This window comes from Protopterus annectens, chromosome 6.part1 (genome assembly GCF_019279795.1).
Source record: "Protopterus annectens isolate FY-2018-M chromosome 6.part1, PAN1.0, whole genome shotgun sequence".
NCBI lineage: Eukaryota > Metazoa > Chordata > Ceratodontiformes > Protopteridae > Protopterus > Protopterus annectens.
In genome coordinates, this window is record NC_056738.1 from 335342580 (window position 1) to 335369366 (window position 26787).

Sequence of the window (26787 nt, forward strand, 5' to 3'; positions counted from 1 at the left end):
CAGAAGATTCAGTCAAATTCAATCCTAGGCCTCTTGGGGGGGGGGGGGGGGGGTCGACTATCAGATTAGAGTAATTAAATCTTCAGCCATTTTGATCATTTGTTTTTTTAGGCATAGGGGCCTGAACATGTGGTCTGGGCATCGATTTATTAGACATAGATCGAGATTTAGGCCTTAGCACTGAAGTTGGAGTCGGTTTAATATGCAAGCCTGTAGGCCTGAATACACCCTCAGAAGCCGGTGCCTGCTCAGCGGCTCCGGACCCACCCAAGGTAGAGACATCCGCGGGTTCCATATGTGAAGCATCTCGTGCCATACCGGACTCCGAATAGGTCTCAGTAGAGGCCTGTAAATCTGAAGTAGCGGGTATCAGGGGGTGCAAAAGCGCCTCACTGAGTACCTGCGAACTGGCGACTGGCTTAGAAGCGTCGGCAGTTTTGGACCAATGGCCAGTCTCTGTCTTTTCCATTGCGTTTTTTCGGTATTCCGGTAGTCGGATGGCTAACAGACGTCATTTCTGGAAAATTAAACAGAGAACCGAAATATTATGAAGCAAAATTGTACCGACGACGGACAGTGCGCCGATTAAATAAAGCGCAAAACCAACAGCAAGGTACTTTGTGATCAGGGCCTAGGCAAGGAATACAGTACAAATAAAAATCCTTATGAGGTATTTGCTTCCCACAAGTAATATAATTATTAACTTTTACTGACATCGGTAAGGAGCAAGAAAAAGTTTCCCCAACAGGGTACTTGGCTTTTAGATGAAGACTTTGGTTCTGACACTCGAAAACGAAAATTTTAGGAGTCGGCCAACCGGCACTTGCGAACTGCTTCTTCTTCGGGCACCGCGTGGCAAGAAAGACTGATGTGTAATGGCGTCGGCTGCATGTTTTACACCCCTGACGACCTGACATCATGGAGGAAGGGACAGCAACCGACGCAGGACCCAAGACTTTGTTAATCAGGTCGACTGAGGGCAACCTGCCAGCAGATTACCCAAATGTAATGACTGCAACAGTGAAACACGATGAACATCACACCTTTACTATGAAGCAAGTCTGCTTTTATGACCAACAATGACATGCACTTTGCACCACGGACAAGTACACAATTTCTTACAAAGTGATTTTCAAAGCAGTACATCAAAGAAAACCTGCTTGTAAACCAAAATATTCAAAAAATGCACTCGTGCTTTACAATACAGTCCTTCTTAGGATGAAAATAACTCACATTTAAGGCTAAAAGATAGACATGTAGAAGAAATAACATTCACGTCAACCATGCAGTTGTACTTACATTTTCAAAAGGCCTCTTGGTAAGGATCGTGGAAAGTCCTCTGTTCTGGTTCATCTGATTCCTGTTGATTGGGGTTTTAGTACCTCTTGGTGTCTTGGGTTTTAAAGGAGCCTGTAAAGCTAAGAAACACACACTGTATGTATAAGGTTCACAGGCATGGAGAAAGTAAGGGGATATGAGAGACTGCAGTTTACTACATCAGATTTTCCTTGTAGGTGGCTGTACTTCAAAGAAAAAGTTAATAAAAAGCAAATAAATGACAGTTCTTACCCAGCTCCTTTATGATAACAGATAGCAGTGGCCGTTTAGCGGGACGTATCTTCAGAGGGGTTTTAGCTGCTTTGGGAAGTCGGACAGCACCTGCCATCATTTTTAAGGATGGAAGAATGGTGAGGATGCATGGGGAAAAAATATAAGGATATGTTAATAATATCAAATACATCATACTTTACTTTATAAATTCTTTAAAAAAGAACAGTCTATTTTACTTTTTGAATACCACACACACTGAAAATATATATTCAAAAGTTGTCTGCAATGACTGACTGGAATTCATCCAGGATTAATTTTATGGATTATGCCTCTTCCTTGCCTGGGGGGGGGGGGGTGCCTTTACGATCCCGAATGGGATAATGAACATTAGAAAAATTACGAAATGACAGCAATCACTTAAAAGTAAATCTGTATAAAAAATTGTACAGGACTGTGCATTAATCACACAAAGATTGCAGACAGGTTTTTGTGAGAGCACCATCTTAATAGGGACATTTTTGATGCCATGCAGAATTCTCAATATCCAAAATCTTCACTGCCTACTTAAACTTTCTCATGTAAAGGTTTTTAAGGGTAAAAGCGCACACACTTATTTTTACAGGAAAACAATGGAGCAAAATAGAAAAAAATAAACTATTTCAGTTTTTGGCCCACAGCTGCTCATATACAACTCCTGCCACTTTAGAGTATGTTGTACTGCACTAATGAAGCTTAACACTACTCACTGAAGGGGTACATAGTCATACAAGAAATTTTCTGCCGTAAAATGCAGGATGTTTAATACTTGCGAGTGCAGCACCACCAGCAGTGTACGTTCATCATGGAAGACCACTCAAAAGTATCTACATCATAAAAGCACAACTTCTGCCATGGGAATTGCCACAATTCCTGTACATTCTATTCCTGTCCCTATCCCACAGGATATTTATGTCAAGTAGTAACAGCTGGCTCATCTTCTGTTAAACAGTAAAGCAAGCCATACATAATCTTCCTCTACAACTGCAAATTTGATGGGCTTCACTGAACCATACAAACCAGACTACTAAATTCAATTCTGCAGTTATTTAGTCTGTAAGCCAACAGCTTCTAAGGTTCTGAGGATAAAAGTGCAAATGGACTGTCTAATCTGACTAATGCCACTAAACTAGTCCACAAAATAACTCCAGTACCCCTAACCGGGAAAAGCCGAAAGACTCAACAACTTAAGTCTCATTTAATGCTCCTTCATGATTCCAAATAATTACTTTCTAATTTGCTACATTCTGGAGTGCTGAAATGAAGACTGAAGCTACTAAGAAGGTTTTTACACTCAAGCTTAACTTCTCAGTGTATCTTTATGGTGACACAGAATGCAAAGTGATGAGAGCATCTACTGTGGTAGTGTCTCTCCACTGATTACTGCCAAGAGTACTGAGATTTCCTACTGTTTTGACTGCAGCCAAGCTGTTGAACAAAAGTCATAATATTCTTTCTATGTTAAATGTTTAAACTTTGAATAACCCAAGAAAAAACTTCCAGTACATGAAGCGCAACAATAGAGGACGAGAAAATAATCAAACAGCAGGAAAACCAAAAATGCAACAGACTCCGTATAGTTTTTGGAAAACCAGGTGTTTATTCAAACATTTTATCATCTTGACGCAGATAACACAATAAAAAAACATGCTAACGTTTCATTTACATGCATTAAGCATTTCTTACTGACTAAATAAAATAATCCAACAGTGTATACAATGAAGTAAACCTGTAGAAGGAGCATAAAAACAAACTTCAAGCACATTTATTAAAACAAACCCAGTGCACAGGAACAAGTAAGCTCATTCACTGTTGGCTTCATCAGACCAAATTATTGCACACCCCATAACAAAGTTTAAATACAACAACCTGGCCAATCAAACTGCACAAAAACATGCTTGAAGTTTATTTTTATGGTCCTTCTACAGGTTTGCTTCGTTGGATTATTTTATTTAACTATTGGATTATTTTATTTAAGCTTCTTTTCATTCAACGAGGCATTTATCCTTTGGAGTGCTGTTTGGTTGTGTTTTAATTCTTATTGACTGTTTTTCACTCCATTATATAAATTACTCAATTCTTGTATTTCCTTAATCACTCCTCCTCTTGAACTTTAGCCTCATTTGTTGTTCCCACAAATTCCATTTACTTCTATGCAATTTGTTCCTTCCCTTTTCTGAAGATCCCACCTCTAGTTCTTTTATCTCTTCTACAATATTCAGTACAATTACAGGTGGTTTAGATTTTTATTTCCATTTTCTAGTAATTGCTTTTTTGGCAGCCAAGAGCATTAAACTCAGTAAGGCCTTACTATGTCTATGCAATATAGATCCTGTGTCCCAGTTCAAAAGAATCATTGCCTTAGTTAAAGCCATTTTCAACCCCCTCCCCTGAAAAGCTTCAGGATCCAACAGTGTGGAAGCCTCCAAGATGGGTTGAGTTGTCAGGGGCTAAGATAACACACATATTGTATGGGAGCTGCGAAAGGGCCATCACCTACACCAGCAGCTTTAACTCTGCAGATCTATCTGACGTTGATGTAGTGCTGCCAGTGTCCCAGATGTAAACCCTCTTCAGAGAAGTTTTTCCAGACAGATTCCACCTTGTTCAGTCTTTTTTTATGAGTTTTGCCTTGAGATCTTAACTGGAGTATGGGAAGGTGCCCTTAGCTTCGGAAAGTTGGCTGGTTGCAGACGGGTAGGCCCCATATAACATAACACTACTACTACAATGACCTATTAGAAAAATCTACTGTTATGTTAAATTTCACTATGTTCAATCATAGATCACAGTGCAGCAGCTTAAACTTTATGGGTAGGTTACCATAGCTTAAGGAAGTAAAAGGAAAAGGAAAGAAAAAGGTGGAGAAGGCCCTTGAGAATGGTCTAGCAAAGTCTGCCATGGACCCGAACAGGGAATCTAGTCTGCATTGCTCTGTAAAAGTGTGTACCAAGGACCATGCTATTGCCTCTAGAACACTTCCATTAGTCCACCACATTACAGAAAGCCACCAAGAAACCCACAGAGCTTGCAATTTTACCCCTTTTGAAAATCACTCCCTATGCTATGCCTGAAGCATCTGTGGTGACTGATTGGATCTGAAGCATCTGTGGTGATTGGAGGTGATTCGGAAGTATCTTACTATAACCATAGATGTCCTTTCTCTTCCATGTTGCAGTATTCTACATGTGGGTTTATACCCTTCTTCCTTCCAGTTCATCCGGCCAGGTTCAAAAGATTTTCAGTCCCACTAGGTGCGTCGGACATCTGACGTGGCAGCAGTAACTTGGGCCATAAATATGGCGTCTGCACGCACCAGCCCTCAGAACCTAAAAAGCCCCAGTCAGAGCCAGTCCTATAAGGGCATAGCCTTGTCCAGGGTAACCCAGGAGAGCAAGTGCACCCTGATAGGAAGGGAAGGAGGGAGGGAAGGAATACTGCAACATGAAAGAGAAGGACATCTATGGTTATGGTAAGATTTTATACAACTTTCCTATGTCTTTCTATTCCAATGTTGTAGTATTCTACATGTGGGCTTGTACCAAAGTTCAGTGAGAATTGGGTGGTGGCCTAGAAGAAGTTTCTAGGAATCCAGGTAGGATAGCCTTGGCAATCCCCACCCTGGTTCTGGAGATATGGTCTAGCTTTTAGTGTTTGGTGAAGGTGTGCACAGAGGACCAAGTGGATGCCTCAAGTATGGTGTTGGTATCTAGTCCTTTAAAGAAGGCTCCAGAAGAGGCCATTCCTCTGGTGGAGTGGGCTTTGACATTGCCCTGCAAGGTCTTTCCATGGTGAAGGTAACAGAAGGAAATGGCCCTGGAGATTTAGGCCGATATGGTCTGTTTGGTCACCACTTTCCCCAGAGCTCTGGGGCGGAAGGAGACAAAACTGGTCTGACTTCCTAATGGGCTTGGTTTTATGTAGATAAAACCCAAGTTGCCTGTGGACATCTAGAGAATGAGGGACACTCTCACTATCCCCCTGCGGGTTTCGGAAAAAGGTAGGCAGGTGAATGGCCTGGTTCAAGAATAGGTCATTAACTACTTAGGGTGTGAATGACGGATTCGTCATGAGAGTCACCCTGTCAAGGTGGAAGACTAAGAAAGGTGGTGTAGCCATAAGAGCTTGCAGCTCTGAGACCCTTCTGGCTGGGGTCAGAGCTACCAACAAAACAGCTTTCTATGTGCAAAATTTTACAGGAGCCTTTTATGCTGGCTCAAAGAGGGCTAATGCGAGTTTCTCCAATACATAGTTAAGGTCTCAGAGAGAGGGGAGAGTTTCCTAGGTGGTCTCAAGTGTGTAGCACCCCTTTGAGAAAAAGTTTAGCCGAAAGTCTGGATGCAAGGGGAAGGTCCATGGGTAAACAGGCAGAAATTACAGACAAATGTTCTTTTAACGATGAGTAAGCCAGACCTGTCTGCATTAGTTCACACAGGTAAAACAGGATTAGAGGAATGTCGCTTTCCAGCAAGTCCAACTGTCCTTTGTGACACCAAATAGAAAACCTTTTCCACCTCGAAAGATAGGATTTTCTTATATTGGGTTTCCTGACCTCCTGCAGGACGTTTAGCACGTCCTCGTTGTACAGGGGTCTGAAAGGGATCAGAATCTTATCAGCCACAAGGTGAGTTGCAGGGATTGCCGCTGTGGGTGAATCTGAGCCCCCTTGTGCTCTGTGAGCAGGTCCACTGAGGGGGGTACACTTGTGATGATTGCCCTTGGACAAATTAAGGAGTGGGAACCAGTGCTGTCTTGGCCAGTAGGGAGTCCCCAGCAAGATGTTTGTTGAGTCCTGCTGAATTTTCAGCAGTACCCTATGAATCAAGGGGAAGTGGGGGGGGGGAAATGTATACAGAAATTTCCCCTTCCAGGGCATTGAGAAGTCATCTGTTACTAGTGCCTTGGGGTCAGGTGTTACGGTGCAGTAACCAGGGAGTTGCCTGTATATGGAGGAGACAAACAGGTCTATTTGAGATGTACCCAACCTGTGGACCAGATTCAGGAAAACACCTCTTTGAAGCATCCATATGTGGTTGTTTGAGATGGTCCTGCTTTGGTGATTTGCCTGGGAGTTGTGCAGGGAGGTTATGTAGGCTGCCTGTAGGGTAATTCCCTGTGAGGTGGCCATACCCCACACCTGCAGACCTACTCTGCACAGGAGGTAAAATTTTGTCCCTCCCTGTTTGCTGAGATACCAAAGGACTGTGGTGGTGTCAGTGAATATCTTGAGGAGGGCTTTTCTCTAGATGGAGTAGGAAGGCCTGTAAAGCAAGATTGCTCTCATTTCTCCGACGTTTGTGTGTTCTAGTTTGTGTCTGTCCAAAAACCTTGCACTTTTCTTAGTCCTAGGGTTGCTCCCCATCCCAGATATGAGACATCTGTATGCATAGTCTGGGAGGGTGTGGGTGTTTGAAGAGGGAGGCCTGGGTTCTTGACCACCCGATTCACCCATCGCAATTCCTGCTTTAAGCAGGGAAGGACGGGAACCCTGAACTCTAGGGGATGGGAGTGTTAAGTCCACACTGACCAGAGAGACCATTGTAGTTTCCTCATGTGCAGTCTCACTAAGGCCAACATGGGAATGGTGGCTGCCATGTAAGCTAGAAGTCTCAGAAATTGCCTTGCTGTCAAATTCTGAAGCTTGAATGGCTTCCAGTACGTGGTGTGACAGGGACAACACCTTCTCTGGTGGTAGGAAGGCTTTCATAAAGTCTGTCAGGATTCTGCAGCCCAGGAAGACAATGCCCTGTGAGGGCTCCAGGTGAGATTTTGGTAAGGTTATAAAGAAACCTAGAGACTGCAGGAGGAGCAGAAGGGCCTGGGTGCGAAGAGTCTTCTGATCAGGTGCCTGAATTAGAAGGTAGTCTAGGTAGGGGAATACTTGGATGCCCTTTGCCCTGTAGTAAGCGTTGACTGCAGCCAGACATTTTGTGAATAGCCTGGGAGCAATGGAAAGTCCAAAGGGCAAGACACAAAACTGAAAATGTGATGAGCCTGCAAGAAATCTGAGATATTTCCTGAAGGTGGGCTTTACTGGTATGTAGAGGTAGGCATCCTTTATGTCTAGGGTTGCCTTAAATCCTTGGGGTAGGAGGAGGGGGAAGAGGGTAGGAAGAGTGAGCATCCTGAAGGTAGGAACCTTTAGGAAAGGGGTGAGATGAGAGGTTTAGGATAGTTCTCCATGGTCCGTCTTTTTTGGGTACCACAAAAATTCTGGAGTAAAATGTTTTTTTTTTTTTTTTGAATTCGGTAGGCACATTTTCTGTAGTGCCTTGTATTAGTAAGGTTTGCAAGTACCTGTCTTAGGAGGGTTAGCTAACTGGTGGGAGGCTGAGGCATGCCCAGCCTTGTTGGGGGGGGTGTGATCCAGGTCATAAAGTAATTGTTTTGTATGATGGACAGAACACATTTGTTTGAGGTAATGAGAGACCACACAGGGAAACAGTGAGGGAAGGGCAGACAGGGGGAGGGGATGCAGGAAGGGTAGGAAGAGAGACTGCCAGGCAGACACTACCTGCCCTATCTGGAAAGGGAAGCCTTTGGCTGGAGGAAGGAGAAGCTGTAGCCGGAGGAGGCAGTCTTCTAGGGGGACTCCTGGACCTGGGGGGGGGGGGGGCAAAGGTCTAGAGGTTTTTCTGATGAATTGCGTCTTGTCCAGGTAGTTCCTGTGGAACTTAGGGATGGGCAGTATTTAAGGTCCTGCAATTCCTTGCCTTTTTGTTGCAGGGACTTAGAGAGATCAGTCACTTTTCCACCTATCAGAGCAGAGTGATCCAAAGGAGCATCAATAAGTTTGGCCCTGAAGTCGTCAGGGAGGGGCTGAAGGCATAGCCAGGAATATCTTCTTAATGCAGAAGCTGAGGCAGCTGACCTGGCTGAGGAGTCAGCTGCATCTTTAAGTGTCTATTCACCTAAAAGGTGAGAGCTAGCAGGGAGGTCAAGGAGGCTTTGGCTGCACAATATGGGATGTCTGCTAATTCCTTAGTGGCCTTGTCCAGTAGTGCTAAGGAATACCTGGTCATGTGAGTTTGGTAGTTAGTGGCCCTGAAGGACAAGGTGGCTGAAGTGTACATTTTCTTGCCCAACCTTCCCATTGTCTTGCTGTCGTCAGCTGGAAGAATGGTAGTGGTAGGGAGCAGCTTGGAAGCCCTATCAGTAGAAATGGAAATAGTGATTGGGTCAGCCGCAGGGCATTTAATCAAAAATGTCTCTGTCTCAGGGACTTAGAGTCTATCTGCTCTCCGAGGGGCTGGAGACGTTGGGAGTCATGGTTGATGGAAGCAGAGGCAAAGGCATCCAGGAAGGCTGGCTGAATGGGGGAAATAGCAGAAGGACTGGGGGAGTTCATTAAATATACGGTCATAAAACTTATTTTGTACTTCTGTCATATCTGAGGCTTCCCACTTAAAGTGGCCATTCATCATGTTGATAGTCTTCCCCAAAGGTTAGATCTTCCACTGGGAAGTCAGGCTCAATATGGCCTTCTTCTGAAGATCCATATCCCAGGGTGGAAGAGATCTGAGAGGAGAAGAAGAGGGAAATCTCTGAGGAATCAGAGAGTTCCTCCTTCTCCAAATGTTCTACTCTCCTTTCAGGAATTAGAGGTCTAGGACTTAGGAGGGGAGGAGCAGTGGTAGGGGTGGTCCCTGTAGTAGTAGGCCTAAGGGCCATGAAGGCATTAGAACTCTGGCTGAAGGCATGCCAATCGGGCATGCTTTCAGAAGCAGGAGATAAATGTTTTTTTGTTTTTTCTTAAGAGGCCTAGTTGGCGTACAGCTGGGCGAAGGCCTTGGGTCAAGCATAGGGATGGCGGCAGTGGAATCCTACGTACCCACAGAAAGTACTGGTTCCCCCCTGGAGTCTAAGGTAGACACCAGTAAAGCCTCTAAGGGCATGCCGTCCGCTCGAGATTGCTCAGCTTCCTCCGACATACCCACTTTATCCACACTGGCAGAAGCCGAATCCTCGGTTAAGCTGTCAGCCACAGACTGAGGAACAGTCAGTTGAGGCACAGCTGAAGAAGTAGGCCACAAGGTCTTGGCCATATTTTTTAGTGGTTCAGATGGGGTGTTGGACGTGGCCTCCATCCCCAATGCTATTTGTTTAGTCATTGGTTTTCTAGGTTCAGATGTAAGGTCTTACGGACAAAAGACTGACAAATAGTGCAGTTCTCGTGGTCCTGTTCCCTACCTAAACAAAACAGACACTGATTTTTGGGCATCTACGTAAGGAATCTGCCGGACACAGTTACACTTGCCTTTACAGATGACAAGAACAGACTATATGAAAAAACAGTAGGACTGAAAGGATCACCAACGGGGTACTTAACTGAATTTTTCTTGATCCGACGTCCATGAGAAGCAGGAGCACCTGGCGTATGACTGGCAGCTGAAAAGTTCTGTGGGCTGCTGCGTGCAGATGTCACATTTATGGCCCACATCCTTGCTGCCACATCAGACGTCCAAAGCACCTAGAGGGACTGAAAATCTTTTGAATCATGGCCGGATGAACTGGAAGGAAGAAGGGTAAACCCACATGTAGAATACTGCAACATTGGAATAGAAGGACATTTAGAGGTATGAGAGACTGAAGAGATAATGAGGTACCATCTTGAACTCTGTGGAATATTAAAAAGTTTTACAAGACAAAGATCCAGTACACACCTGTAGAGTCCTACTCTTTTGGGAACTAGAAAAATTCTTGAATAAAAACCTTTTCCTAGGAGATTGGGAGGCACAGGTTCTAGGAGTTCCTGAGACGCATTGTAGGATGGCAGAAGCTTTTACTTGTTTAACAGATTAAAGAAATAATATTTTGAGAATATTTTTGTTTTTTTTTGTTTTGTTTTTTTAACAGATTTATCAAAAAGATTGAGTATGAAACTACATCTCCTCAAATGTCATCCAGACTCAGCAGCTCCGAAGAGTTAGCAGCATCACTGACCATTTTAAAACATATTAAGTAACACGAAAAATTAATTCACTAAATGCTTCTATGACAGCTTTTACCTGAAAAGGAGGACAGTCAGCCATTAAATTCTGCATTTCTCAAAAGATGGCAACAAACTAAAATATGAGCTTGACAGTTTAAAACTCTGAAAATTAAAGTACTACAACAGTACATTCATACATTACTCAGCTTTATCCACTGCTTTCACATCTTTGCCAGGGTGAATGGAGTTAGTAGACTATCTGTTTAGCAGAAAGAGAGAAATAAATGCTGAATCCGCATTTAGGATTATAAAACAGGTACTTGCATGTTCGAAGCATCTTGTATAACTTTTAGTTATGTACTTACCATAACGATAGATGTATGTGATCCATCTCGCCTACATTCATTACTGACGGGTTCGGAGCAGAGTCTCGGCTCTGACTCGGCCACTATAACTAGCACGAAGTCTCTCATTGGCTGGGCTAACCCTGTATCCCAGGATGCATCACGCCCAAACCCCCAGATCTTGTTTGCCCCAATATGATTTTCCCACATACACCATACCACAAGGATACATATATATGTAAGAGGAGAGAAAAAATAATATCCTCAGAGAACTCAGAATACAAGTTTCCTCCAAGTCCAACAGGTAGGGGGAAGGAGGGCGGGTACGCAAGAATGTAGGCGAGATGGATCACATACATTTATCGTTATGGTAAGTACATAACTAAAAGATGTAATGTGATCCTATCTCGACTACATTCATTACTGACGGGACAGCGTCCCTAGCACCTAAATCCTGGGAGGCTCACTGGAAAACACTCCTGAGCACTGTGGAACCAAAGGAAGCCCGACCTCTAGAGGCCACGTCCAGTTTGCAATGAGAAATAAAGGTATGTGTAGAAGTCCAAGTAGCCACTGCACATATCTCATCTATGGACAGTCTAGCATGAAAGGCCACTGAAGTTGACATAGCCCTGGTAGAATGCACCTTAACTGGGAAGATCCTTACCCGCTAATGCATAAATAAATGAGATGCAGTCTCTAATCCACTTAGATATAGTGCCCTTAACTACAGATCTGCCAATTCTATTGTCCGAAAAGGACACAAACAACTGATCTGATTTCCTCTCCTGTTGTGTCCTACTTAAATAAAACCTCAGTTGTCTATGCACATCCAACTGGTGAAATTTGTATTCCGCTTTGTTGGAAAAACTTGGGAAAAAGACCAGAAGCTCAATAGATTGATGGAGACAAAGAGCAGAAGAGACCTTAGGGAGAAAAGAAGGATTAAGTCGCAGAGATGCTCTGTCTTTATGAAAAATTAAATAAGGAGGTTTAACAGAAAGGGCTTAAAGCTCCGATACTCTTCTGGCTGAAGTTATGGCTACCAAGAAGGCAGTCTTCCATGACAGAAATTTCAATTCGCAGGAGGCTGCCGGTTCAAAAGGAGAGGACGTCAAAGCTCTGAGCACCACATCTAATTCCCAAGGCAAGACGGGTTGCGAAATCGGAGGGTGCAGCAACCAGGCTCCTTTCAGAAAGGCTTTACACAGCTTATGAGCCATGAGAGAAGGCTCATGTGCAACATGATAACTGGAGATTGCTGCCAACTGAACCTTTATAGTGGAGGCAGCCGGGCCTAGTCTAAAGAGTGTAGCTAAGAAATCTAACATCGCCGACACCGGGGCTGTAAGGGGGTCAAGATCACGTTGCTGAGCCCAAATTGCAAATCTCTTCCATTTACTAGAGTATATTTTCCTAGTAGAGAACTTGTGGGAGGAAAACAGAATATGTACTACTTCCGGGGTAAAAATATGCTGTCTGACTAAGGTCGGAAGTGGAGGAGCCAGGCAGCGAGCTTGTGTTTGTAGGGATGGATGGAGATGTCCTGACTGATGAGTCAATAGGTCTGGAGCTGGGTCCAGAATCCAAGGACCATCCACTACATACTTCCGAAGGAAGGGGAACCAAACTTGATGGAGCCAGTGTGGTGCATCAAAATCATTTTGCTTCCCAAGCAGGTAGCCTTCTGAATCAATCTGGGTAGAACAGGGACCGGCGGGAAGGCATAGAGCAGACCGGAGGGCCAATTGTGGACTAGAGCATCCCTGGGTGACTCCCCCTGTGGGGGGATCAGAGTGAAAAAATTGCTGCACTTCGCATTCAGGGGGCTGGCAAAGAGGTCGCAGCAGGGAAGGCCCCACTTGGAGAAGATCTGCGCAGCCACTCTGTCGTTCGGGGACCACTCGTGAGGCATCAGAATAGCTCAGCCTGTCTGCTATCACATTGGACTTCCCCGGAATGTGCGTTGCCACTAGAAAGCGCTGGGAAGCGATCGCCCAATTCCACACTCTCATGGCCTCTCTGCAAAGGGGGTAGGACTTGGTTCCTCCCTGCTTGTTCAGATACCAGACAACCGACATATTGTCGGAAAGAATCGCAATAGTTCCCCTGGGAAGAGAGCTGTGAAGTGCCTGCAACACTAAAAGCACCGCTCTCATCTCTAGAACATTGATATGCAAGTGAACCTTGTGGTCTTGCCACGTACCTTGGACCGTCTCGCCCAGATAATGCCCCCCCACCCTATCTGGGAGGTGTCCGTGGTTACTGTGGCAATAGGGGATGGGGGGCTCAAGGGTCTCCCTTGATCCAGATTGGAGAGAAGCCACCAACGCAGATCCTGCCGGCATTTCTCCGTGATGAGAATCAGATGGGACAAGGGGTGTTCCTGATATGACCACTGGGCCAAAAGAAGCCACTGAAGTATTTGCATGTGTAACCTGGCTAGCGGAACTAAAAGAATGGTAACCGCCATTGATCCCAACAAATGAAGAACCATCCTGGCTTGGGCTTTTTCCCCGGGGTAGTAAAGCCAAGACTTGGGTCTGTAACACTTTTATTCTCTCTGTCGGTAGAAAAGCTCTCATCTCTACAGAGTCTAGCTCTGTGCTGATAAAGGCAACACGCTGTGATGGCAGCAATACAGACTTTGCCCAGTTGAATAAAATGCCTTGAAGATGGCCCAATTTGACAGTAGCTCTCGTGGCTTGAACAAGTAGATGCCTGGTGGGGGCGGTGAGGAGCCAGTCGTCTAGATAAGGAAACACCTGGAATCCTAGACATCTCAGGTGAGCTGTCACCACTGCCAGACACTTGGTGAACACCCTGGGGGCTGTGGTGAGACCAAAGGGCAGGGCCCGGAATTGAAAATGACTGGCTCCCAGCCGGAAGCGTAAATGATTCCTGGAGGCCTTGTTTATCTGGATGTGATAATAGGCATCCTTGAGATCGCGGGAGCACATCCATATTCCTTTTTCCAGCAATGGAAAAATGGATTGCAAGGTGACCATTCGGAACTTGGACTTCTTTACAAAGCGGTTTAGACGGCTGAGATCCAGAATGGGTCTCAAGTCCCCTGTTCTTTTTGGCACCAAAATTAACCTTGAGTAAGTTCCTAATCCGATCTGGTCTGCGGGGACTGGTTGGATGACTCCTTTTTCTAGCAGCTTTGAAACCTCTATTGCTGCCTGATCCCGCTGACTGGGTGGAACGTCCGGGATTTTTCTTGACGGCGGGGGGGGGGGGGACACACGGACGGACGAAAAAAGGTAATGGTGTAACCTCCGGTAATGATACAAAGCACCCATCGATCCTGAGTGATGGACTCCCAGGCCTGAAGATGCTCTGAAAAATGACCCCCGACTGGCTCCGGAGACGCACAGTCAGGTAATCCCTCAGGGACGTTGGTAGGAGGAACCACGAAAGGACTCGCGGTCTCCTGTATTGCGGGGGCCTCCGCCGCCTCTAGGGCGACGCCTTCCATTAAAATTCCCCCCTCCTCTGCCCCTGGAGGGGGGGGGGTCACTTTGATGGGCAGGGGAAGACTTTTCAGACTTTCTGAAAGTACAGTTTTGTACCTACCATAAATGTAGATGTCCGAGAGGTATGCATCTGCAGTCCTAACAAATGGGTTGTCCTGCCTCAGGCAGCCCTTCGGTCGGCCGGATTCCAAAGTCTGGGTCTGGCCTCGGCTGATGTCGCACTTCACCCGATGTCATAGCTGCTGTGAATTGGGTATAAAGGCATCAGCCGACGCCATTTTCCTCAGTGTTTCTTGCCCCAGATGCCAGGAGCCCTCTAGGAAGGCTAAATTTGGATAAATGTAAATGATTCCAAACAGTAGAGAACAAACAAAAATAAACATGTATATACATATATATATACAAACAAATACACCATAACAGATTCCCCCAGCTAGCTACAAGATGGGCAAATACCCTAGGAGTACCACAGAGGGGAAGGAGGGTGGGTAATCCTGACTGCAGATGCATACCTCTCGGACATCTACATTTATGGTAGGTACAAAACTGTACTTGTCCTTCAAGGATGCATCTGCAGTCCTAACAAATGGGTAGATTACCATAGCCAAACTGGGGGAGGAGGCACTAAGATGATTATGGTGCAGTTAAGATCCCTTGCAAAACTGCAGTTGCAAAACCTGCTCGGGATCTGGAGTATAAAGGTAGATTATAATGCTTGGCAAATGTACGCACGGAGCTCCAAGTAGCAGCTTCTAAAATGTCTTTGGTAGCCACTCCTCGTAAGAAAGCTGTAGTAGTGGCTGTAGCCCTTGTGGAGTGAGGTCTGATGTCTTTTGGAGTTGTCTTTCCATGAAAAGAGTAACAAAATCTAATGCAATTTCCTATCCATTTTGAGATTGTCTGTTTTGAAATTGCTTTTCCTTCCATTCCTGTTGCATATGCTACCAGAAGCTGGTCAGTTTTTCTATTGTTCTTGGTTCTGTCCAGATAGTAGCGCAATTGCCTGTGCACATCCAAGGTATGTAGTAGTCTTTCCCCCCTGTTCTGTGGGTTGGGGAAGAATGTTGGTAGGTGGATTGCTTGGTTCAATGATACCCTGGAGACCACTTTTGGCATAAAAGTAGGGTTAGTTCTCAAGGACACTCTATCCTGGTGGAAGATAAGGAAGGGCTGTACTGCCATTAATGCCTGTAATTCAGAAACCCTTCTTGCTGAAGTGATTGCAAGCAGGAAAGCAGTTTTCCAAGATAAGAACTGTAATTCTGCTGTTGCTGCTGGTTCAAAAGGGGGAAGTGTTAACTTTTCCAGCACAAAGTTAAGGTCCCATGTAGGCAAAGGTGGCTTCCTTGGAGGCTTAACATTTTTAATTCCTCTCAGGAACTGTCTGAGTAGAGGATGAGAGAAGACTGGAGGATCCATGTTGTATTCTGCTGAAATTGCTGATGCATGAATCTTAATGGAGGAGTAAGACAGGCCATTGTGGAAAAGTTCTGCTAAATATTCCAGGATGTTAGCTATGTTTGCTAATGATACATTTTCTCCTTTTGCTGCACTCCAAATGAGGTATCTCTTTCCATTTGGCTGAATAAGTCTTCCTTGTGGAGGGCCTGCGAGCCTCCAGGATAATGTCTTTAACCCTCTGAGATAAATCTGGGTTATTTTGTTTTATGTAATATGCCAAGCAGCTAGTTGCAGTGTTTTCAAGTTTGGATGTAGGATCTTGAAGTTGTTCTGTGTTAGCAGTAAAGGAACTAGAGGTAGAGGCCATGCGTGTGTCCGAGACATACTCCTCAGTAGCGGGTACCAATGCTGCCTCGGCCAGTCTGGAGCTATCAGGATGATCTTTGGGTGATCTTCTTTGATCTTCAGTAGCACTTTGTGCATCAAAGGAAGAGGTGGGAATGCATATGCTGTCAGGTTTTCCCAACTGAAGGAGAGGGAGTCCACCTTCCAAGCAAGTGGGTGGTATGTCCTTGTGCAGAATTTCCTCAATTGGTGGTTGTGAGGGGATGCGAACAGGTCTATTTCTGGTAGTCCCCATTTCTTTGTAATGGATTTGAAGATGTCTGGATGCAGCATCCATTCGTGGGCATCCGTGGTAGTTCTGCTTAAGGTGTCTGCTAGTATATTTTCTTTTCCTGGCACAAATATGGCCTGGAGCTGAATGTTGAGGTTCAGGGCCACATTCCACAGGTCCATTGCCATCCAGCATAGAGGATATGAGTGTGTGCCTCCTTGTTTGTTGATATACCACATGACTGTGGTGTTGTCCGTCCTTATCAGCAAATGACCCTGTTGAAGAAACGGTCTGAATGTCTGAATTGCCTGTTTCACTGCCAGCATCTCTTTTTGATTTATGTGTAGGTTCAGCTGGTCTTGTGTCCATAGGCCTTGTATACACTTGTCCACCATGTGTGCCCCCCAACCGAGGTCTGAGGCGTCCGTGGTGATAGTCTGGCTTGGGTGAGGCTTGTGGAAAGGCAGTCCTCTGTTCAACTGACAGGCCTGAGCCCACCACAGGAATTCTTGCTTCAGGCATGGAATTATTGGAATCTGGGCTTCTAGACTGTGCTTGTGTTGAGACCATAAATTCCTTAGGTACCATTGCAACTTCCTCATATGCAGTCTGGCATGTGGAATCAATATTATACAGGATGCCATGTAACCCAGGGCTTGCAGGACTTTCCTTGCTGTAAGCTGGTTCTGTGTTGTTAATGCCATGAAATAGAGTGGTAGTTGCTTTTGCTTTTCTGCTGTGAGAAATGCCATCTGATTTGAAGTGTCCAGTTCTGCACCCAAGAATGTTATCCTTTGGGATGGTACCAGCCTTGACTTTTTCATGTTGACTGTGTATCCCAGGGCTTGCAGTAGTTGTATAACCTTTTACAAATCTTTTGTTAATTTGGTCTTGTCCGCTTGTATTAGGCAGTCGTCCAGGTATGGATAAATCTGAATTCCCTGAAGCCTGCAATGAGCAATTACTGATGCCAGGCATTTCGTGAATACTCTGGGCGCAGTAGATAAGCCAAAGGGCAATGCTGAGAATTGATAATGCTCTGATCCTGCAAGAAATCTGAGGTATCTTCTGCAATCTGGTCGTATAGGGACGTGCAGGTATGCCTCCTTGAGATCTAGAGTCACCAGCCAAGACTCCTTGCCCAGCATGGGAAGAAGTTGCTGTAGGGTCAGCATTTTGAATTTTGGAACAATGAGATATGTGTTCAGAGCGGACAGGTCGAGAATAGGTCTCCATTGGTTTTCTTTCCTTGGTACCAGGAAAAGTCTGGAGTAAAATCCTTGTCCTTGTTCCATAGATGGTACCTTTTCTATAGCTCTCATCCTTAGTAAGTGGTTGATTTGTTCTAGAGCGTTTGTTTTTTGGTTTGGTGGTAGGTTTGGCATTCCTCTCTTTTTTGGTAGAGTGTGGAAGTGAAACCTGTAGCCTTTGTCTATTGTCTGTAAAATCCATTTGTCTCCTGTAATATAATGCCAGTTTACGGAAAATAAGGCTAGCTTTCCATCTAAGGGTGCTTCCAGTTGTTCCCTGGTAGGCGGTATCAGAGTCAAGTCATTGTGCCTGTCCTGTGGAAGTGGCAGTAGCTGGATCTGTGGCAGTACTTCTCTGGTTGTTAGGCTGCCACTGACGTCCCCTGTAGGCACCTCTGGATTGGCCTCTGCCTCTTGGGCGCCTATTTCTGCCCCTCTGTGCTCTGGAAGTGTCTGGAAATGACCAATTCTTCGAAGGCCATTTTCTACTAAACCTCGGAGGCTGGACCTGTAAGAAATCCTTGACTGTTTGGACAGATTTTGCTTTTTCTTCCACCTTCTTTAGCACTTGCTGTGCAGGGGAACCAAACAAACTTTGTTTCTCCATGGGAGCATCTAGGAGCTTTGACTTTACATGGTCTGGTAAGGATTGCTCTTTTAACCATGCATGCCTTCTGATCACTGTACCAGTCATAGCTGATCTAAAGGAAGCCTCCAGTGCATCATAGCCGCATTTTAAGGAATGATTACTGACCTGCTGAGTGTTATGTACCAAATCCTGAAGGGACTTACGGTCTATAGGTTCAGGAGAGGACAGTTTTTATTTAGCTGGTCTAAAAATTCCTGATTCTGAATCATGTGGGATTGACAGTTTAAGGCCCCAGCCGAAAGAGTAGCAGAAGTATAAACTTTTTACCCCATCTCTCTAATGCCCTAGATTCTCTTTCAGAGGGAGGGTTTTGGGCAGAGGCAGCTGCTACAGCTTTGGGGCCCTGTGAAATAGTTTCAGGATCTGCAATAGGAGCCTTATACAAGTGAAAGTGTGTGTCCGGGACCCTGTAATATCTGTCGGGCTTAGCAGGGGCCGGGGGTAGAGAGTCAGGGGCAGTACAAGCATCATTAAATGCATCATCCACAACTGTTAGTACTGGAGGAATGCCTAAAGGCCTGTGCTGTGGTAAATGTAAAAAGGTCCTTAGCCTTTTCCTTGAATCTGAAAAATCCTGGCCCTGCCATTGAAATTGCTCTCTCATAGCATGCAGGGTTTCCCCAAAAGAAAATTCCTCAGGAGGAGAGGCAGAAGGGATGGAGTCTTCTGCATCAGAGTCCTCATATGGAGAATAAGGGCCTTCTGGAGGATTTGAGTTTTCTGAATCATCCGAGGAATAATCAGTAGAAACTGGCTCAGGGGGTTCTGCTCTAGGCCTCTTCTCTGGAGGGGGTTGAGAGGCCCTGTCAGGGTGAGGTTGGGATCCCCTGATCAAGGAAATGAGATCCTCAGCCAGGCTGAGCATTTTGGAACTAGAGGTAGGCCTGTGTGAGGGGATTTTAGCAGGCAAGGCCTTAGAAGTTTTAGCTGCTTTAGCCCTGGAAAAAGCCTTGATAGACATAGATGCAGGGGGCCTAGCAGCTCCACGTGCAGGAGTAGATATGTCTAAAGGAATAGTATCTGATAAATCCTGGGAACCTGCAACAGCAGGGGAAATTTCAGTAGCAGATTCAGCCATGCTGTGTGAGGCCTCGGCTATAGGAGGTATGCTTTCAGCCAAAGGAAGAACCGTGGACTCGGTTTCAGCCGAAACCGAGACACTCGCGGTTGGCTTAACCGTGGTTTCGGCCGAAACCGCGGACCGCGAGTGTCAGTCCTTTTCCTTACGCTTTTTAGCTAATTGTGAAGTCGGAGTATCCGACGGCATTTTGTAAGCAAAAGCGGAGCCGAAAAACTCCTCTGCAAACTCCGACCGACGTCTAAGTGTCCGTCGGTTGAAGGAAGCACAGGCTAGACAAGCTGCTACGTCGTGGTCTGGGCCTAAGCAAGGAAGGCAGTAAGAGTGGAAATCCTTATGAGGTATTTGTTTCCCCACAAGTTACAGTTATTTACTTTTTCTGACATCGGCTGAGGCAAGAAAGAGTCCCCAACGGGGTAATTAGCTTTTTAGAAGTCTTCGGTAGTAGTAATCTCTGGATCTGACCGACCGGCACTTGCGAACAGCTTCTGCTTCGGGCACCGCGTGGCAAGAAAGACTGGGGAAAATGGCGTCGGCTGATGCCTTTATACCCAATTCACAGCAGCTATGACGTCGGGTGAAGTGCGACATCAGCCGAGGCCAGACCCAGACTTTGGAATCCGGCCGACCGAAGGGCTGCCTGAGGCAGGACAACCCATTTGTTAGGACTGCAGATGCATCCTTGAAGGACATCCACATTTTCCCTCCCCTCTGAGCCTTGGGATAAGGTCTAGTGGGAAGCGAAAGACGGGCCCCAACGGCAGACAAAGTCTTACCCTCCTGCTCACATCTAGTGAGGGTGTCTTTCACTTTGTGTTCAAAAAGGGGGGACCCGTCGAATGGGGCGTCCGTGAAAGAAGACTTGAAAGCCTCCACAAAATGACACAAGCGCATCCAAGCTTGCCTCCTAAGGGCTACGCCTGAACTCGCTGCTTTTCCCGCCCCCTCGACTGCATAAGGTATGCACCTCATGGACGAGTTGACGATGGAAGAAAGGGTAGACAGCTGGTCGTTAACAGACTGGGCCAAAGCCTCAGGCAAGTTACCCAACAGGGCATCTCCCAACTCCTTTATGAGATCCCTTTGGAGCCGCATAAAATGACACAAATAATTCAGCGACCGCAATGTAAAGGTCACCACCATAGCATCCACAGGTACTCCCTTGGTCAAAAATTCTTTTCCAGGAGGTACAGATAAAGATTTATTGGGGTGGCTAGGAAATGGCTCCACAGAGTCAGGGTGTTCCCACACCCTTCGACAAAGATCCAATAATTCATCAAAAGGTGGACACACCCAGGAGGCGGAAAGCTGGGCTCCGAAGGCCTTGAGGAAGACAGACTCCTCCTCAGAAGGGTTTTTGGATGGCCATTCGCCCCGCTGTCTCAAGATCTCCAGGATATCAGAGAACGAGACATCATCCGAGGATGACTTCGGGGACCCTTCTGCATCATCGAGGTCGGTGTCCGAGGTGATAGACTATCTGGGGAGTCTACGTGCTTCCTCTTACACAACATCTTCCTGGGAGGCTCTTCAGGCACAGACTCTGAAGGGCCCTCAGAAAGTAGGGGACCACACATGGAGGTATCCTCAGGCCTAGGAGCCCCGCTGTCCAGAGATAGGGGGGCACCAGAAGCTCTAGTCGCAGCATCTAGGGAAAGAGTTGCTGATTCAGGTGAAGTCACTATGGACTTGGCCAGCGAGCTCCTCATAGCCTCGAAGACAGGTCCACCAGAATTGGATGAAAAACCCGCCTCCGAGACCATGACCGGAGTCGGGGTACCCCTAGCCAAAGCACCAAGGGGGAGACTCGGAGCCGCAGTCTGAAGCCCCGATGTATCCCCCTTGGGTTCGTCTGAGGACACCTGAGTACCGAAACCTATAGAAGGAATGGAAAAGGTTGGAGCCGATGTCGGATCCGAAAGACTCGCAGGTGGTTTCGGAGCCAACCCAGGGACTTTACTCGATTCGGCAGACTCCGGCTCCGACGACACCGAAGTTGTTGGGAGGAAGAAATGGAACCGATATAGTAGCTGGCTCCGGAGCTGACTGGGCTGGAGCCGAAATTAATTTAGTCAACACTGGCGACTGGAGGAGCCTCTGGACCACCCTATTGACATCCGAATCCGAGAGCCTGGAGGACTTGGAAGAGACAGACGGGGGTCGAGAAACCTTCTCAGTCGGAACCGAGACAAGACTGGGGGAATGGCTCCGAATCGGCTCCAAAAGGATTGGAGCCGAAGCAGGCTCGAGAACCACCGCAACCTCATTCGGCGCCGACGACCATGGAGTCGAAGAAGCTGACCCCGCAACAGACAAACTTCCTGCGGCTCCGAGACCAATGGAGCTGAGGACGGAGACATAGCCTTGGACCATGCTTCCTGCGGCTCCGAGACCAGTGGAGCTGAGGAAGGAGATGTAGACTTAGACCTTTTCTCCGGAGGCTCCAATGAACTAGTTGGAGCCGGAGACTTCATTTTAGACTTGGACCTGGATTTCTCAGAGGGAGAAGAGGACGCCAAAGTTTCCTCAAAGGAGGGTTTAATCAAACCCTTGAGGATAAATTTATTTTTTTCTCTCCTGTAAACCCTGGCAGAGAAAGCATGACACACACTGCAGGACTCCTGCAAGTGTATGGCACTGAGACAATATACTCAGATGGAGTGGCCATCAGTCATCGACATCTTGTACGCACATTTGGCACATTTTTTAAAGCCAGATGGCTTATGTTCTTTAGGTTCCTTGCCCGACATAAGGAACACAATCCACAAACAGCAACAATGTTTCAAATTTACCCAATAAGCACAAGCACACTCAGCAACAAAAGGTAGGGAGGGAGGAAAGGGCTCTAATTTAAACACCCGAACAGTAACAACACAAGATAGGGCCAAAGGCCCTCTAACTAAAACGGGCCTAGCCCGTCAAACAGAAGGATTACCATAACAAACACAATCAGTCACAACAATGGATAAAACAGACAACGTAGCTATTAGAATAGCTTTTCTGGTATAACAACTCGAAGCTATAGTTCAAAAAACAAAGGAGAGGGCAAGTCGAGACCACGTCGTTACTCTAGGAGCGGCAAACGAGATCTGGGGGTTTGGGCGTGATGCATCCTGGGATACAGGGTTAGCCCAGCCAAGGAGAAACTTCGTGCTAGTTATAGTGGCCGAGTCGGAGCCGACTCTCGGCTCCGAACCCGTCAGTAATGAATGTAGGCGAGATAGGATCACATTACATCTTGTCATACTTCCTGAGTACAAAAAGATGACCATAAGTTAAGACAGAAGCAGGGGGTCGGGGTGGGGGGAACATTCTTTTAGGGAGGCATCCCTAACTGAAACAGTCTGTAATACATTTTTGTGCCACAGGAACTTAAATCTAGTCCTGTGTGTGGGGGCCGAGGCAGTCACCTTAGACAAAGTGCCAGAAAAAAAAAAAGTTCAGCAGGGACATCTGATGAAATACTTTATTCAGAATCAGAGAACTCTGACGGAGAAGAATTTCATAAAGTACAATCATCCCCTTGCTCTTCTGACTGAAATTCCCAGTCAAAAAGGGAAGAAACTTCTTTTTCTTGACTGAAGAATGAGAGAACAAAGAACAAATTCCCTGACACAGCCCAGTAAGTCTGTTCTGTCCATATAAATAGAAACAAGAGAGACTTTTCCCACTAAATAACACACTTCTTGAAAACAGACTCATACTGACTGGGCATACTGATCCCAGCTTCCACCTCTCCCTCTTGGCTAAGAGAAGACCCTTCACCTACCCCTTCCATGGCACCAACAAAGTCTCTCCCTTGCCAGTCAAGGGTATCCTGATAGCCAGGGGACATGGCTGTCACCTTAGTCTTTTCTGGCTGAAAATGTTACACCAAGGACTGAGGAAAAATGGGAATTTGTGGCCACAGCAATATCGCCTACTTGCGGCTGAGGTAGAATAGGAACCAGCCTACCACCAAGACTCCTTAGAAACCTTTTCTTATTACATGTAGAGGAAGTACTACCATGGGAACAGAGGTTGAACGGCTGGTAAGCAGAGGAAGAGACACCAGAGGTGGGGGGAAATGGAGCCTGGACAAGTCAGTAGACTGTAAGGTACAGGATAAGTGGGTCTATGGTAAGTAAACCACTGACACCACCCTTCCCCAGCAAGCAAAGTAGCCTGCTTCAATACACAAGTTTACAACCCAAGTAGAATTTTTCCAAGTAAAACCTTTCCTCAAGTTCAGACAAGCATTTACATAACTCCATTAAAAATGCTAGGGCAGTGGAAACAATTTCCTAGATAAACAGTTAATTACACAGAAAATCACACGCTTTCTCACAAAATAAAAGTCAGTGGAAGACTTTTCCCAGTGGGAACACATCTGCCCAGCTCTAAGTTAGTGAGACACTTTCACAGGATCTACTGAAAGTGCATTCTCTTCAGCAGCAAAAACGCCCTGAAACTTACCTTTTTTTAATGGAGCTCTGTGTGAGCTTCTGACACAAAAAGAGAGAGGAAGGTGCCCTTGGCATTTATAAGCTGGCCAGCCACAGCAGGCTAGGAGCCATACAGCTTAGGACACTGCAACAGTGATTTGTGGGTAAACATCAGCAATTTTTTTTTCTGACAAGAAAAACATACCAAGTGGGGAAAAGAAACAGAACAAGGGATCTAAAACAAAATGTGCCTTGTAAGAAGGCTTAATATAATTTTAAGTGAGACAAGAATCGTCCATGCCTTTATGAAAGTGGGAAATAGCTGCCAAATGAACCTTAACATAAGAGAAGGGACAGCTGAGCAGAGTCAAGGACGTCAAAGAGGACAGAACCTAAGGGATATCAGAGGAAGGTTCTATGCTCTTTGTTGGATACCAAATAACCAAACAATTCTATTTCTCTTGGCAAGTACTGAAAGCTGAAGGTTAAGAAAAGACAGCAATTACATTTTCAGAGAATGCTGAACTTCTGGCAATTAAAGAAACTGACAGAGTCATGCTATCTGTTCGAAGGAATGGAGATTTAGGTGGGAAAGTAGCATCATGAAATGTCAATGATGAAGTGTCTTCTTCAGCATAATAGAGTATGAGGCTAGGAGAATGACTCCAGGGCTTTGGAGTAGGGCTGCCACCTTTTCAAATGGCTAAAGTGGGACATTTTTGGTACAAATGCCAGGTTTTGCAGGCAAAAACATACCCACAGCCAGTACAAAGGACAGAAAGTACAGTTTTGTACCTACCATAAATGTAGATGTCGAGTGGTTATGCTGCTGCAGTCATCACACTTGGGTTATCCTGCCGTCAGGCGGTCCCCGCAGTCGGCCTGAATTTCAAAGCCTTGTTCTGGCGTTAGTTGTCGTCGCTTCTTCCCTGACGTCAGTGCGGCAGGGGTATAAAAGAGGCAGCCGACACCATTTTCTTCAGTTTTTCTTGCCCCAGATGTCAGGTGCCCCAAACTAAGAAGGCAAAATAAGAAGTTTGCAAAACATACCTTAGTGCAAAACAATGGTACTAGTTGTAAGCAAATACACCATATAGACATGCATCCCAAAGGTTGAAGTACATGGAGGCATAAGAAAAGCCTTGTTAGATAGAGGGATGGAGGGAGGGTAACCTGGACTGCAGCAGCATAACCACTCTAACATCTACATTTATGGTAGGTACAAAACTGTACTATGTTCATCGTGCTATGCTGCTGCAGTCATCACACTTGGGTAGAGTCCCAAAGCTATGGTTGGGTGGTAGGAGCTAAACTGGGTTAGGTGCAGCTAAGATGCCCTGCAGAACTGCAGTGGCAAACCCAGCTCTGTTTTTTCAGTATAGAGGAAGGTGGTAATGCTTGAAGGTGTGCACTGAACTCCAGGTAGCTGCCTCCAGAATGTCCTTTGTTGGGACTCCTCGGAGGAAGGCTGCTGAGGTTGCTGTAGCCCTGGTAGAGTGAGACCCAATACTAGCAGGCACTGCTTTCCCGTGGTGTAAGTAGCAAAAGCGGATGCAATCTGCTATCCATTTGGAGATGGTCTGTTTTGAAATAGCCTTTCCTTCTGAGCCTGGTGCATAGGATACAAGGAGTTAGTCAGATTTTCGGAAGACCTTTGTCTTAGTCCAAATAGTAACGTAACTGTCTGTGAATGTCCAAAGAGTGAAGGAGTCTTTCTCCTTTATTCTGTGGGTTTGGAAAAAAGGTAGGCAAGTGTATGGTCTGATTGAGAGCCACACTGGATACCTTTGGCATGAAGGAAGGGTTGGTGCGTAAAGATACTCTGTCCTGATGGAAAATTATGAAAGGTTCCACTGCCATAAGTGCCTGCAGTTCTGAGACTCTGCATGCTGAGGTGATAGCTAGCAGCAGGGCTGTCTTCCATGACAAGTACTGAAGCTCTGCTGAAAAGGCTGGTTCGAAAGGAGGAAGTGTTAATTTTTCCAGAACAAAATTTAGATCCCAAGTTGGAGGTGGTGGTTTTCTGGGGGGGGCTTATATTTTTTGCCCCTCTGAGAAACCGCCTTAGCAAAGGATGAGAGAAAATGGGAGGAACCGTATCATATTGAGCTGAAATGGCTGAAGCATGGATCTTTATGGATGAGAAAGAAAGGCCTTTGTGAAGCATCTCAGTTAGATATTGAAGTATGTGCGGGATATTTGGGATGCCAGGATTTAGGCGTCTGGCCTGGCTCCATACACAAAATCTTTTCCATTTGTCTGAGTAAGTTTTTCTGGTGCTGGGCCTCCTGGCCTCCAAAATGACATTTTGGATGTCCTTTGAGAGAAGTGTTGTTTGATAATTTAAGGTATTTTCCATGCAGCTAGATTTAAGGTCCTTAGTTGACTGTGAAGGATCTGAGAGTTTTGTTGGGTTAACAGCAGAGGGAATTGAGGTAAGATCCATGGAGGGCTGCAAGTCAAGTTTCGTAGTAGTGGGTACCAGTGCTGACGTGGCCAGTCCGGAGCAATGAGAATCATCTGTGGTCTCTCTGATCTGACTTTCAGTAATACCTGGGTCAGTAGAGGCAGAGGTGGGAAGGCGTAGACTGACAATGCTGTCCAACTGAATGATAGGGCATCCACTTTCCAGGCCAGGGGATAAATCCTTGTGCAAAATTTTTGTAGCTGGCAATTGTTGGTTGAGGCAAACAGATCTATGTCTGGTGGTCCCCACCTTTGAGTTATCATTGAGAATACTTGTGGGTGTAGTCTCCACTCGTGAGGGTCTGTCAAATGTCTGCTTAATTTGTCTGCCAGAATGTTTTCTTTTCCTGGCAGGAATTGTGCTTGCAGTTGTACTTGGTAAGTTAATGCTGTGTTCCACAAGCCCATTGCCTGTCTGCATAGTGGGTAGGAGTGCGTTCCCTGTTTATGTACCACATAACTGTGGTGTTGTCCATCCTTATTAGAAGTTGTCCTGGTTGCAAGAGGTCCTTAAAGGCTATTAGTGCATTTTTTACAGCTAGCATCTCCTTTTGATTGATG

General features: G+C 45.8%; 1 protein-coding gene across 1 annotated transcript in view; it reads right to left on the reverse strand.

The window, feature by feature from the left end:
* MTA2 (metastasis associated 1 family member 2) overlaps positions 1-26787 on the reverse strand; it is a 1757597-nt gene that overhangs the window by 207589 nt on the left and 1523221 nt on the right. Inside the window, exons 18-19 of the mRNA XM_044075372.1 lie at positions 1570-1659; positions 1300-1418 (exon numbers count right to left, since the gene is read on the reverse strand). Coding sequence (XP_043931307.1) covers positions 1300-1418; positions 1570-1659 — 209 coding nt within the window. The remainder of the gene's footprint in view (positions 1-1299; positions 1419-1569; positions 1660-26787) is intronic.